General features: G+C 44.4%; 1 protein-coding gene across 2 annotated transcripts in view; it reads right to left on the bottom strand.

Annotated features, from left to right (window-relative positions):
* Positions 1-14,893, bottom strand: part of FNTB (farnesyltransferase, CAAX box, subunit beta) — an 84,329-nt gene that overhangs the window by 41,068 nt on the left and 28,368 nt on the right. For both annotated transcript variants that reach the window (XM_060294912.1, XM_030855235.2), the window contains exons 3-4: positions 10,799-10,871; positions 8,521-8,612 (exon numbers count right to left, since the gene is read on the bottom strand). In XM_060294912.1, the coding sequence (XP_060150895.1) occupies positions 8,521-8,612; positions 10,799-10,871 (165 nt within the window). The remainder of the gene's footprint in view (positions 1-8,520; positions 8,613-10,798; positions 10,872-14,893) is intronic.

Below are 14,893 nucleotides of genomic sequence, written 5' to 3'. Positions count from 1 at the left end.
ATTGTAGTTTTGATTTGCATTTCTCTAATGATTAATGATGTTGAGCATTCTTTCATGTGTTTGTTGGCAGTCTGTATACCTTCTTTGGAGAAACGTCTGTTTAGGTGTTCTGCCCATTTTTGGATTGGGTTGTTTGTTTTTTTGTTATTGAGCTGCATGAGCTGCTTATAAATTTTGGAGATTAATCCTTTGTCAGTTGTTTCATTTGCAAATATTTTCTCCCATTCTGAGGGTTGTCTTTTGGTCATTTACTGTGCAAAAGCTTTGAAGCTTCATTAGGTCCCATTTGTTTATTTTTGGTTTTATTTCCATTTCTCTAGGAAGTGGGTCAAAAAGGATCTTGCTGTGATTTATGTCATAGAGTGTTCTGCCTATGTTTTCCTATAAGAGTTTGATAGTTTCTGGCCTTACATTTAGGTCTTTAATCCATTTTGAGCTTATTTTTGCGTATGGTGCTAGGGAGTGATCTAATCTCATACTTTTACATGTACCTGTCCAGTTTCCCCAGCACCACTTATTGAAGAGGCTGTCCTTTCTCCACCGTACATTCCTGCCTCCTTTATCAAAGATAAGGTGACCATATGTGCGTGGGTTTATCTCTGGGCTTTCTATCCTGTTCTATTGATCTTTCTGTTTTTGTGCCAGTACCATACTGTCCTGATTACTGTAGCCTTGTAATACAGTCTGAAGTCAGGGAGCCTGATTCCTCCAGCTCCGTTTTTCGTTCTCAAGATTGCTTTGGCTATTCGAGGTCTTTTGTGTTTCCATACAAATTGTGAAATTTTTGTTCTAGTTTTGTGAAAAATGCCAGTGGTAGTTTGATAGGGATTGCATTGAATCTGTAGATTGCTTTGGGTAGTAGAGTCGTTTTCACAATTTTGATTCTTCCAATCCAAGGACATGGTATATCTCTCCATCTATTTGTATCATCTTTAATTTCTTTCATCAGTGTCTTATAATTTTCTGCATACAGGTCTTTTGTCTTCTTAGGTAGGTTTATTCCTAGATATTTCATTCTTTTGTTGCAATGGTAAATGGGAGTGTTTTCTTGATTTCACTTTCATTTTTCATTATTTGTGTATAGGAATGCAAGAGATTTCTGTGCATTAATTTTGTATCCTGCTACTTTACCAAATTCATTGATTAGCTTTAGTAGTTTTCTGGTAGCATCTTTAGGATTCTCTATGTATAGTATCATGTCATCTGCAAACAGTGACAGCTTTACTTCTTCTTTTCCAATTTGGATTCCTTTTATTTCCTTTTCTTCTCTGATTGCTGTGGCTAAAACTTCCAAAAGTATGATGAATAAGAGTGGTGAGAGTGGGCAACCTTGTCTTGTTCCTGATCTTAGTGGAAATGCTTTCAGTTTTTCACCATTGAGGATGATGTTGGCTGTGGGTTTGTCATATATGGCCTTTATTATGTTGAGGAAAGCTCCCTGTATGCCTACTTTCTGGAGGGTTTTTATCATAAATGGGTGTTGAATTTTGTCGAAAGCTTTCTCTGCATCTATTGAGATGATCATATGGTTTTTCTCCTTCAATTTGTTAATATGGTGTATCACGTTGATTGATACTGAAGAATCCTTGCATTCCTGGAATAAACCCCACTTGATCATGGTGTATGATCCTTTTATGTGCTGTTGGATTCTGTTTGCTAGTATTTTGTTGAGGATTTTTGCATCTATGTTCATCAGTGATATTGGCCTGTAGTTTTCTTTCTTTGTGACATCCTTGTCTGGTTTTGGTATCAGGGTGATGGTGGCCTCATACAATGAGTTTGGGAGTGTTCCTCCCTCTACTATATTTTGGAAGAGTTTGAGAAGGATAGGTGTTAGCTCTTCTCTAAATGTTTGATAGAACTCGCCTGTGAAGCCATCTGGTCCTGGGCTTTTGTTTGTTGGAAGATTTTTAATCACAGTTTCAATTTCAGTGCTTGTGATTAGTCTGTTCATATTTTCTATTTCTTCCTGATTCAGTCTTGGCAGGTTGTGCATTTCTAAGAATTTGTCCATTTCTTCCAGGTTGTCCATTTTATTGGCATAGAGTTGCTTGTAGTAATCTCTCATGATCTTCTGTATTTCTGCAGTGTCAGTTGTTACTTCTCCTTTTTCATTTCTAATTCTATTGATTTGAGTCTTCTCCCTTTTTTTCTTGATGAGTCTGGCTAATACTTTTTCAATTTTGTTTATCTTCTCAAAGAACCAGCTTTTAGTTTTATTGATCTTTGCTATCATTTCCTTCATTTCTTTTTCATTTATTTCTGATCTGATTTTTATGATTTATTTCCTTCTGCTAACTTTGGGGGTTTTTTGTTCTTCTTTCTCTCATTGCTTTAGGTGCAAGGTTAGGTTGTTTATTCGAGATGTTTCCTGTTTCTTAAGGTAGGATTGAACTGCTATAAACTTCCCTCTTAGAACTGCTTTTGCTGCATCCCATAGGTTTTGGGTTGTCGTGTCTCCATTGTCATTTGTTTCTAGGTATTTTTTTATTTCCTCTTTGATTTCTTCAGTGATCACTTCGTTATTAAGTAGTGTATTGTTTAGCCTCCATGTGTTTGTATTTTTTACAGATCTTTTCCTGTAATTGATATCTAGTCTCATAGCGTTGTGGTCGGAAAAGATACTTGATACAATTTCAATTTTCTTAAATTTACCAAGGCTTGATTTGTGACCCAAGATATGATCTATCCTGGAGAATATTCCATGAGCATTTGAGAAAAATGTGTATTCTGTTGTTTTTGGATGGAATGTCCTATAAATATCAATTAAGTCCATCTTGTTTAATGTATCATTTAAAGCTTGTGTTTCCTTATTTATTTTCATTTTGGATGATCTGTCCATTGGTGAAAGTGGGGTGTCAAAGTCCCCTACTATGAATGTGTTACTGTCGATTTCCCCTTTCATGGCTGTTAGTATTTGCCTTATGTATTGACGTGCTCCTATGTTGGGTGCATAAATATTTACAATTGTTATATCTTCTTCTTGGATTGATCCCTTGATCATTATGATTCTTTGATTCTTTGATTCTTCTACTAGTCTTTATTTTAAAGTCTATTTTGTCTGATATGAGAATTTCTACTCCAGCTTTCTTCTGGTTTCCATTTGCATGGAATATCTTTTTCCATCCCCTTACTTTCAGTCTGTATGTGTCTCTAGGTCTAAAGTGGGTCTCTTGTAGACAGCATATATATGGGTCTTGTTTTTGTATCCATTCAGCCAATCTGTGTCTTTTGGTGGGAGCATTTAGTCCATTTACATTTAAGGTAATTATCGATATGTATGTTCCTATTCCCATTTTCTTAGTTGTTTTGGGCTTGTTATTGTAGGTACTTTCCTTCTCTTGTGTTTCTTGCCTAGAGAAGTTCCTTTAGCATTTGTTGTAAAGCTGGTTTGGTGGTGCTGAACTCTCTCAGCTTTTGCTTGTCTGTAAAGGTTTTAATTTCTCCATCAAATATGAATGAGATCCTTGCTGGGTAGAGTAATCTTGGTTGCCGGTTTTTCTCCTTCATCACTTTAAATCTGTCCTGCCAGTCCCTTGTGGCTTGCAGAGTTTCTGCTGAAAGATCAGCTGTTAACCTTATGGGGATTCCCTTGTGTGTTATTTGTTGTTTTTCCCTTGCTTTTTTTTTTTTTCCTTGCTTCTTTTAATATGTTTTCTTTGTATTTAATTTTTGACAGTTTGATTAATATGTGTCTTGGCATATATCTCCTTGGATTTATCCTGTATGGGACTCTCTATGCTTCCTGGACTTGATTAACTATTTCCTTTTCCATATTAGGGAAGTTTTCAACTATAATCTCTTCAAATATTTTCTCAGTCCCTTTCTTTTTCTCTTCTTCTTCTGGAACCCCTATAATTCGAATGTTGGCACGTTTAATGTTGTCCCAGAGTTCTCTGAGACTGTCCTTGGTTCTTTTCATTCTTTTTTCTTTATTCTGCTCTGCAGTAGTTATTTCCACTATTTTATCTTCCAGGTCACTTATCTGTTCTTCTGCCTCAGTTATTCTGCTATTGATCCCATCTAGAGTATTTTTAATTTCATTTATTGTGTTGCTCGTCATTGTTTGTTTCATCTTTAGTTCTTCTAGGTCCTTGTTAAATGTTTCTTGCATTTTGTCTATACTATTTCCAAGATTTTGGATCATCTTTACTATCATTATTCTGAATTCTTTTTCAGGTAGACTGCCTATTTCCTCTTCATTTGTTAGGTCTGGTGGGTTTTTATCTTGCTCCTTCATCTGCTGTATGTTTTTCTGTCTTCTCATTTTGCTTATCTTACTGTGTTTGGGGTCTCCTTTTTGCTGGCTGCAGGTTCGTAGTTCCCGTTGTTTCTGGTGTCTGTCCCCAGTGGCTAAGGTTGCTTCAGTGGGTTGTGTAGGCTTCCTGGTGGAGGGGACTAGTGCCTGTGTTCTGGTGGATGAGGCTGGATCTTGTCTTTCTGGTGGGCTGGTCCACGTCTGGTGGTGTGTTTTGGGGTGTCTGTGGACTTATTATGATTTTAGGCAGCCTCTCTGCTAATGGGTGGGGTTGTGTTCCTGTCTTGCTAGTTGTTTGGCATAGGGTGTCCAGCACTCTAGCTTGCTGGTCGTTGAGTGAAGCTGGGTTTTCATATTGAGATGGAGATCTCTGGGAGATTTTCGCCATTTGATATTATGTGGAGCTGGGAGGTCTCTTGTGGACCAGTGTCCTGAAGTTGGCTCTCCCACCTCAGAGGCATAGCACTGACTCCTGGCTGCAGCACCAAGAGCCTTTCATCCACACGGCTCAGAATAAAAGGGAGAAAAAGAAGAAAGAAAGAAAAGAAAGAAAAGAAAGAAAGAAAGAAAGGAAGGAAGAAAAAGAAAGAAAGAAAGAAAGAAAGAAAGAAAGAAAGAAAGAAAGAAAGAAAGAAAGGAGGGAGGGAGGGAGGGAGGAGAGAAGGAAGGAAAGAAAGAAAGAAGATAAAATATAATAAAATAAAGTAAGATTAAATAAAATAAAGTTATTAAAATAAAAAATATTAAGAAAAAAATTTTTTAAAGAAAAAAAAAACGGACGGATAGAACCCTAGGACAAATGGTGGAAGCAAAGCTATACAGAGAAAATCTCACACAGAAGCATACACATACACACTCACAAAAAGAAAAGGGGAAAAAATAACAAATCTTGTTCTCAAAGTCCACCTCCTCAATTTGAGGTGATTCGTTGTCTATTCAGGTATTCCACAGATGCAGGGTACATCAAGCTGATTGTGGAGCTTTAATCCGCTGCTTCTGAGGCTGCTGGGAGAGATTTCCCTTTCTCTTCCTTGTTCGCACAGCTCCCGGGGCTCAGCTTTGGATTTGGCCCCGCCTCTGCATGTAGGTCGCCGGAGGGCGTCTGTTCTCCACTCAGACAGGACGGGGTTAAAGGAGCCGCTGATTCGGGGGCTCTGGCTCACTCAGGCCGGGGGGAGGGAGGGGTACGGGGTGCGGGGTGAGCCTGCGGCGGCAGAGGCCGGCGTGACGTTGCACCAGCCTGAGGCGTGCCTTGCGTTCTCCTGGGGAAGTTGTCCCTGGATCCCGGGACCCTGGCAGTGGCAGGCTGCACAGGCTCCCCGGAAGGGGATGTGGAGAGTGACCTGTGCTTGCACACAGGCTTCTTGGTGGTGGCAGCAGCAGCCTTAGCGTCTCATGCCTGTCTCTGGGGTCCAGGCTTTTACCAGCGGCTCGCGCCCATCTCTGGAGCTCCTTCAAGCAGCGCTGTTAATCCCCCTCCTCGCGCACCAGGAAACAAAGAGGGAAGAAAAAGTCTCTTGCCTCTTCGGCAGGTCCAGACTTTTCCCCAGACTCCCTCCCGGCTAGCCCATGGTGCACTAACCCCCTGCAGGCTGTGTTCACGCTGCTAACCCCAGTCCTCTCCCTGGGATCTAAGCACCGAAGCCCGAGCCTCAGCTCCCAGCCCATGCCCATCCCGGCGGGTGAGCAGACAAGCCTCTCGGGCTGGTGAGTGCCGGTCGTCACCAATCCTCTGTGCGGGAATCTCTCCGCTTTGCCCTCCGCACCCCTGTTGCTGTGCTCTTCTCCGCGGCTCCGAAGCTTTCCCCCTCTGCCACCCGCAGTCTCCGCCCGTGAAGGGACTTCCTAGTGTGTGGAAACCTTTCCTCCTTCACAGCTCCCTCCCACTGGTGCAGGTCCCATCCCTATCCTTTTGTCTCTGTTTATTCTTTTTTCTTTTGCCCTACCCAGGTACGTGGGGACTTTCTTGCCTTTTGGGAGGTCTGAGGTCTTCTGCCAGCGTTCAGTAGGTGTTCTGTAGGAGTTGTTCCACGTGTAGATGTATTTCTGGTGTATCTGTGGGGAGGAAGGTGATCTCCACGTCTTACTCTTCCGCCATCTTCCTCTCCTCCAAATCAGCTTTTTAGTTTTAAAACATTCTTTTAATTACAAAACAATAGTTTCATTGTAGAAATTTTAGAAAATGCAAATCAGCTTAAAAAAGAAAAGAAAAAAAATCACCTTCAACCCCACCATCTGCACAAATAACTACTACCATATGTGTATATATCCTTGTTTTTTTCTATGCATAGAACCACCTTTATTTTTAATCTATAAAAAATGAATCTTTATCTTTTCTCATTTAAATATCTTTCTATATACATACATTTTATATACAGATACACACATTTATATATATATGTAAATTTTTAATTGAGGTATAATTGACATGTAACATTATATTAGGTTCAGATGATTTGACATTATGATTTGATATCTGTATATACTGGGAAATGATCACCACAATAAGTCTATTTAACACCTGTTAACTTTTAAATTTTTACGTGGCTGCATAGTATTTCATTGTATGTATCATGACATAGATACTTTACCTAAACTTTACACTTATAGCATCCCTGACTGTTGATATTTAGGTTGTCTCCAATCGTTCAGTGTGAAAAGCCCTCTAAGGGGGTCCTCTCTTCCTATCTGATGTTGCCACAAAAGCTGCTCTGACACTTATTCCCTCAGAAAAGCCTTACATATAAAATACCAAGCATACAACCTGGACAAAACTCAGAATCGATGCTGACCCGAGTTTTTCCACGTCAGGAAGCCCCTTATCACCATCTTCCCACTTCAGACCGGTTTACGTCCACCTCTAGGGGGCATCCTTCCTGCTCCAAACCACTGCTCCTTTAGGGGGTATCTGCACTTCACTCACAAAATCCTCCCATGTCTTTTGTCTTCTGTCACATACGACTTTCCCATTCCCATTCCCCCAGCGTGCATCCTGATTGTGTATGTGGAGGACGGGGGGAACGTCCCAAACAATTCACAACCCCCAACTGGTATTTCAAAAACACACAGGCCTTTATTTTGACAATTAAATTCCTGTTACTGCAGAAACTGTGTCCAACTCTACATCCAGAGCTAGAAGCAACTAGGCTTGCAGCAGCTCTGTGATGTGGAAGACAATGCATATTTTTCCTCTCCCTCTGAAAGCATCATACACATCACAAGGGTTAATGGCCTAATTCTTTATTATCTTCCCTATCCACATTCATCACAAGACACCCTGCCCAGGAAGGCAAGAATGAGAGGTTATTGTTAAGACGGAATGAATGAGACAATGTGTGGCTCTGTTCTTCTGACCTGACAGCGTGACCCAGGCAGGGGGACTGCGGCCAGGGAGGGGTATGTGCTGGCCTCCACGCATCCCGGCACAGCTGCCCCTGTGTGCTGCGGGCAAACGAACCTGGCTCAGGGGCCTCCCTCTGACTCTCCTTCCGGAGCAGCAGCAGGAGAGATGAGGTCGAGGTGCTGCTGGGGGGATGCGATCTCTCTCAGTGAGAACTGGAGCATTAGATCCAATTCCTGGCGGCTCTCTGCTACCTCAGGTACCCCTCAGACTAGAGTGATGATCGGTTTCTTCTTTAAAATACAAACTATGAGCGTCTAAGGATGAGAAGCCACACTGAGGACACCGTGTGCACCAGCACTTTGGGAAGAATCCTAGTTGCTTAGGTCTTTAACCATAAATCAGAAGCTTAGGAAAACGATGTCATGACATTTGTACACCAAGACAGTAACACATCCACTGCCACCAAGAGCCATACTGTCCCTCCCAGGCATTGGTGAGGAGGGACTTCTATGGAGGTGTGTATGGCATCAAAGGCATTTTGGTCCATTGGGTCGTCACGTGTTTCCCCACAGAAGCTATTCAATTGCATACTGTACTTCCTGGCAAAATCATATTTCTCCAGAGTTGATGATGAAGACTTTTCTCAAAGACCAGAGCAAGAGCCAAAAGAAAAGGCCACAGAAGAAACAGAATCCTTATCTTGGGAGTTCAAAGTCTTATTCTACCCATGAGCATACAATGGGCTTCTGAAGTGGAAGAGTTTCAGGAAGTTACTGGAGGTCAAGAGAAGGCCAACGGTTTCTTTGTAGTGCTCTGTGTTTTTCATTCAAAATAAATGAAACAGAAACAAAACAAAAAGAACCCCAAAGTCAAAATACAATTTCAGAGAACACCCCAGGTTCCCCAAAGCCAGACTCACTCTGTCGCCACCATCTGGGGAATGGGCTCATCTAGGAGTTCCAAGCTGTGCAGGATCCAGTAGCAGAGCCATGGGCGGCTGGCATCCAGACACTGCAAAAGGGACAGGGCAAAAAACACACCCCTTATTCAGAATCATTCCAAGACCCTGCTGAAAAGGCAGCAGGGTCTCCAACTGTTCAGTGTGAAAAGGGAGACATCTGTCTCCCTCCTGGCAGCCTGGCAAGGAGGAGGAGGACAACCTCTGAACAGTGAATGAAGGACACTTTGCCTGGTGGCTTTAGCCAGGAGCTGAAATGACCATATGTGAGAAAAGGACAATGGGACAAAGGAGTTTAACCTGAACCCAATGGGTCCTTCCCTGACAGACATCCAAAGAAGCCGAGCAGAGGACTTCTCACATGCCAGAAAGTTAAGTGCTACTATTTTCTCAGTGCAGACCCAAGAAGATACACAACCTCAGGATGGGATTACCTGGAGTAACTCATCCAGTAAGTATCTCCTCATGCCAAGCCCTGGGGGCACAGTAATGAGTAAAATTCAGTTCCTACTTTTAAGATACTTTGTTTAGGATGTGTGCGGTTTTCTGTAGAGGAAGAGGGCAATTAGAAAGACATGTAAGTACAAGTGTCTTTCTGAAACAAGGCAGAACAAAACTAATGCATACATATACCTGGATAAACGCTATAATGGGTACGTGAAAGAAACTGACTACCTCTGCCTGGGGAGCTGGGAAAGGTTTCCAAAGGTGACATGTGAGCAGGTCTTGATCCTAACTCAAGCCATAAATATTCAAGCATTCAAGGCTAGGCGGGCAGGCAGTATTACTGCCCCAGTTTTACAAATCCAAAGTGTATATATGAGATCCAGAGAGATGAACTTTTTCCAGATTACAGAGAGTAAACGTCAGAGATAAGATAAGACTGCCAGTTTCTAGACTCTCAGTCCAGTGCTCTTTCCATTGTCCCAAACTGCCCTCTTCATAAATGTGCACATAAATGTGCTAGCTCCCCACCTGGGGGCAGCTGGTGTGGTGACAGAAGACACTGCTATCGGTTTCAGTGCCAGCTTCTCCTCTCACTAGCTATGTGCCTTTGAGCAAATACTTAATCTTGCTATGCCTATTTCCTTATCTATGAAGAAATAAAGACTTACCTACCCCCTGGAGTAGCCGTGAGGATTAAATGAGACAATGAACGGCAAGCTTTTAGCGCACCCTTCAGTGAATTGTTAGCTGTCACCGCATTAATTGTATCAGGGTTGCCTGGACCCTAATCACTGAGGATTGAATACTGAAAGTCCACAGGCCAAACGTAACCCAGGGATGCGTCCTGCTTGTTCCCTGTAGTGTTTTGTTTGTTTAATTAGAATTGGTTGTAACATTTACGTGTTGAGAGATCCACAGAGAAATCTGAATTTCTGGCTTCATTTGGAAAAACAAGAAGAGATCTGGCAACCCTGGGTCTGCACTGCGGTTTGGCGGCAACTGGCAGGAACAGAGTAAAGGCGTGGGTCCTCTGCTTTGCCTCAGTTCCACCCCACGCACCGTCCCCCAACCAAGCCCACGTCTCTCGTTTATGCTACCCGCTTGGGTCTATAGGCCCAAATTCCTGCTGTAAATAATCAAATGTAGAACCCCCAAATAAAAGCACATTCAAAGCAGAGCTGCTCTATGTAAAGTGGGGCAGGGAAACTGGCGGCCTCTGGTTCACATTCACCCTCTGGCTGCTACTCACCCCTATTCCCAACACCCCTCCCCTCCACCTCCGCTGGCCTCCCCTGAGCCCCTCTCTGGACCCCTAGGGCTCTAAGGTATATTGATTTAAGATCCACTCCACGTTTGGGCATTTTTACAGTGTTAAACCGCAGGGACTTATATACTGGTCCTTTGGCCAGTAGAGAAATTAGAACAGCTTACAGGGCCAAGGGGTGGGGATGAACAGGTATCTAGACCACCTTTTAGCGGTCAAGGGGTGTCTAGAAGAACACCATGTGAACCCCCCTCAGCCACGATAGGGGTGAAAGCCCCACCCCATCTGGGGCCTCCACCAGCTGTCAGGGAGGACGAGACTAGAGATCGGGTTCTGTCCTTTCGGAAGTAGGAGTCCCGGCTCTGTGGGGCAGAGCTGCTGCAGACCCGGTTCTCACCAGAGCCACACGGGACGGTGAGTGACTCTACGACAGGGCAAGCCCATAGTGTCTTTTACATCCAAACAGTAAAAAAGGAGAAAGATCTGACTGATAATTTGATAGAGAAAGCTCCTGGGCAAGGTGTTTACCTCGTAGGCATCTGTCAGCTGTCGGAGGCCTCTCTTCAGATAATGGAAGTGCTTCTCCCTCTGCAAAATAAGCCTGGAAAGATAAAGAGCTTTGTAAACCTACTCTAACGGCCTCGGCTTCCCCCACTACAGAACACACGCACACACTCACTCACACCTTCTGGTCATCCCCCCACAGTCAATGAGCTCCCCGGGGCGGCTAAACCAGAGAAAAGAGGCCAGTCTCTGAACGTCCCTAACGTGTCTGGAAATGGCGCCGGCAAATGTTTGGGGCGGGGCTTCCCTAGTGGCGCAGTGATAAAGAATCCGCCTTCCAATACAGGGCACATGGGTTCGAGCCCTGGTCGGAAGCTAGGATCCCACATGCCGCGGGGCAACTAAGCACGCGCGCCACAACTACCGAGCTCGCGCGCCTCAATGAGAGAGAGCCTGCGTGCTGCCAACTGTGGAGCCCACGCCCTCTGGACCCCAACAAAGAGCCCGTGCGCTGCAACAAAAGATCCTGCATGCCTCAGCGAAGATCCGGCGTGCCGCAACAAACACACGGCGCAGCCAAAAAATAAATAAATAAATAAAATGTTAAAAAAATTAAAAATCAGGGCCTCCCTGGTGGCGCAGTGGTTGAGAGTCCGCCTGCCGATGCAGGGGACACGGGTTTGTGCCCCGGTCTGGGAAGATCCCACATGCCGTGGAGCGGCTGGGCCCGTGAGCCATGGCCGCTGAGCCTACGCATCCGGAGCCAGTGCTCCGCAATGGGAGAGGCCACAATAGAGAGAGGCCCGCGTACCGCAAAAAAAACTAATAAATAAAAAATTCGTGCAGACAAAAAATAAATAAAATGTTAAAAACAAACTCTCCTTCGTGGCCAGTAGCTTTGGGCTAGAAATGCCACTGTGAGCACACTTAGCCAGGCGGTAACAAACCACCCAGAAAGTTCCTCCAGGGTCTAACTGAGAACAGATACCTTGCGGCTCCCCATCCTGTAGGCAATTTAAATGTGAGCCTCGCCACGTCCCTGATTTGGTTAGCCTCTGTCGTTCTGGTCATTTCTTCTGGGGTCACTTCTCTGAAGTCTGTGGTTTGTACCCTGCCTGCCCCTCACTCATCCATCTAGTATTCCCTCCCCGAAATTCCACCTCCCACGTGCTGACCCACAGCCCTGGCCTGAGGATCATGTCTGTATTCCGCAGCCAGTCGCTCTCCTCGGCCCTGATGTCAGCAACACTGGCTCTAAGATGGACTGTGCTGGCCATGGCCACCTGCACAGGCAGGCAGAGGACAGGGGCTGCACTTCTCGCTGGGTCTGACAGAAGGGGTCTGTGTGATTACGGAAGGAAGGAAAAAAGTAAAGAATTTAAGACATTCACTGTGCTTGCTGATTCCAGAAATAAAATGAAAGAAGAACCAGCCTCTTTCCTAGGTATTCAATTCAACAATTGTTTATTGAACTCCCACTGCACTGTGCCGAGAAGAAGTAGTCTTTACTTCAAAAAGTCTAATTCAGTACTGGAAATGAGATAAGGACATAAGCGGTTGCAATATGAGGAAAACTGGGTAGGTGTCATAAAGGGAAGACAGATAAAATACTAGAAGCTCTAAAGGGTTTGGGGGAGGGCATCTCATTCAGAAAACAACGATCAGGGAAGGTTGTGTGAACAGGTGGAATTTGAGGTAGGGGCCCTGGAAGAAGGAGAATATTTTAATAGGCAGAGGAGGTGAGGAGTTGGTGGGAGGACAGTTTAGCCAAGAAGGAACAAAAACAAAAGGAACCGACCAGGGCCGTCCAAAAGAACTTCCAGTGATGATGGAAGTGTCTTTGTCTGTGCTGTCCGATAGATAGCCACGAGCCACATGTGCATACTGAGCACTTGAAATGTGGCTAGTGCGACTGAGCAACTGAATTTTAAACTTTATTTAATTTTATTTAATTTACGTTTAAACAGGTACAAGTGGCTAACGGCTACTATACCATGCAGACAGGTATAAAGTGTGCAGAGGGAGTGCAGGTCGGGGATTTGGCCTGGCTATTAGGAATGAAAGAGGAATGGTCAAGAGGCCCTCTTTACAGGGATCTGGGATGCCAGCTGAGGAATTTAACTCAACTTACTACGCAAAGGGAATTTGCGACAACATGGATGGAACTTGAGGACATTATGCTACGTGAAATAAGTCAGATAGAAAAAGATAAATACTGGACGATCTCACTCATATGTGGCACTCTAGGGCTTCCACCAAAAAAACAAACAAAAGCCCTGAACTTGTGGATACAGAAAACAGATTGGTGGTTGCCTGACGTGAGAAGTGAAGGGGGAGGGCAGTGAAATAGGTGAAGGGGGTCAAAAGGTACAAACCTCCAGTTATAAAATAAATAAGTCATGAAAATGTAATGTACAGCACAGTGACATGGTTAATAATACTGTACTGCATATTTAAAAGTAGCTAGGAGAGTGGGTCTCCAAAGTTCTCAACACAAGAAAAAGGATTTATAACTATATATGGTGCTGAATGTTAACTGGACTTACTGTGGTGACCATTTTGCAATACATACAAATATTGAATCATTGCGTTGCACACCTGAAATGAATATAATGTTATGTCAGTTATACGTCAATTTAAAAAAATAGGCAAAGGAAAACCCTGAGGGTTTTCAGCTGAGAAAAAATGACCAGAACTGTGCTTTAGAAAAATTATCTGACCACAGTAGGTATTCAATATGTGTTTACAAACTGTACTGATGAAAGCAGTAAGTGGGGAGAGAGATGAGGTGGGAAGACAGGGTAAGATGCTATTAAGAGTCAACCAGGTGGGAAGAACTTAGAGTTCTGAGGGCTCCACCTAGCACGGTGCCCAAGACAAGCTGACTGTGGACAGGTGGACTCTGAAGCACTGGAAGTGTATTCAGGTGCGGATGTCAGTCACATCGCTGGAAACACATGTGAGACTCTGGAGAGGGATCCAGGTGACACAGACGAACTGGGAATCATTTATCTGCAAGCAGGTGACAGGTGAAGCTGCAGGAGTAGAGGACAGAGCAGAGAGAAAAGTTTGAAGGCAGAACTGAGGGAAGACCCATCTTTAAGGGCTTGGAGGACTAGGAGCCAGAAGAGAGAAGTAAAGAGCAGTACACAAGCAGAGGAAGGACAAAGGCAGTGTCGCCTCACAGGCAGAGCAGGAGGAGAGAATTTCACGGAGGTTTTTTTTTTTTTTTTTTTTCCGGTACGCATGCCTCTCATTGTTGTGGCCTCTCCCGTTGTGGAGCACAGGCTCCGGACGCGCAGGCTCAGCGGCCATGGCTCACGGGCCCAGCCGCTCCGCGGCATGTGGGATCCTCCGGGACCGGGGCACGAACCCGTGTCCACTGCATCGGCAGGCGGACTCCCAACCACTGCGCCACCAGGGAAGCCCTCACGGAGGTTTTTAACAGCGGCAAACAGTGCAGTAAGAGTGAGGAAAAAGAGGACAAACTACAAAGTGGCTGGTGACCTTCAAGAGAGTCAGGGAGTGAGGAGAGCAGATTCCAGATCATAAAGAAGAGATGGCCAGACTCAATTTCTCTTTCAAGGAGGTCCAGGGGTCAGGGCTCAGTGAGCACAGGGACAGGTGGGCTTTAAGCACTGGAGGTGTATTCAGGTGAGGGCATCAGGAGGAGAGGTGAGTCTGAAAATAATGAATGAGTCTACATTCTCAGAACAGAAACAATGGGAGAGTGTGAAATTAGACAAACAGAGGACTCTCAAGTGGGGAAGAGGGAAACCAAGGAAACGTGGGACGGCCTCAGTTTTCTCAGGAATTAGGAGGCAAGACCTGGGAGAGTGTGCGCTGGCCATAATGGGGAATATGTTGGGAAATCTACACAAGATGAATGAAGGATGATAAACCGGCGTGAAGGCCCAGCTGAACCTGAGGAGTATAAACTTTTGATGAAGCCATTCAGAAGGCACTGTTGTATGATTTTTTTTCTTGGCAATCTTGCTAGGACCCTTTAGCAGAAGCAGCGACAGGGGTACTGTGGTTAGGGCTCATAAGACGGGAAGAGCAGAAAGGTAGAGGTGTGAGGGAGCAGAGTGAGATCAGCGGACAGCTGACGAGAGCACA

The sequence above is a fragment of the Globicephala melas genome, chromosome 2 (assembly GCF_963455315.2).
Source record: "Globicephala melas chromosome 2, mGloMel1.2, whole genome shotgun sequence".
Lineage (NCBI taxonomy): Eukaryota > Metazoa > Chordata > Mammalia > Artiodactyla > Delphinidae > Globicephala > Globicephala melas.
The sequence above is the reverse complement of the archived record's forward strand: the minus strand, read 5'-3'. Positions and strand labels throughout refer to the sequence as shown.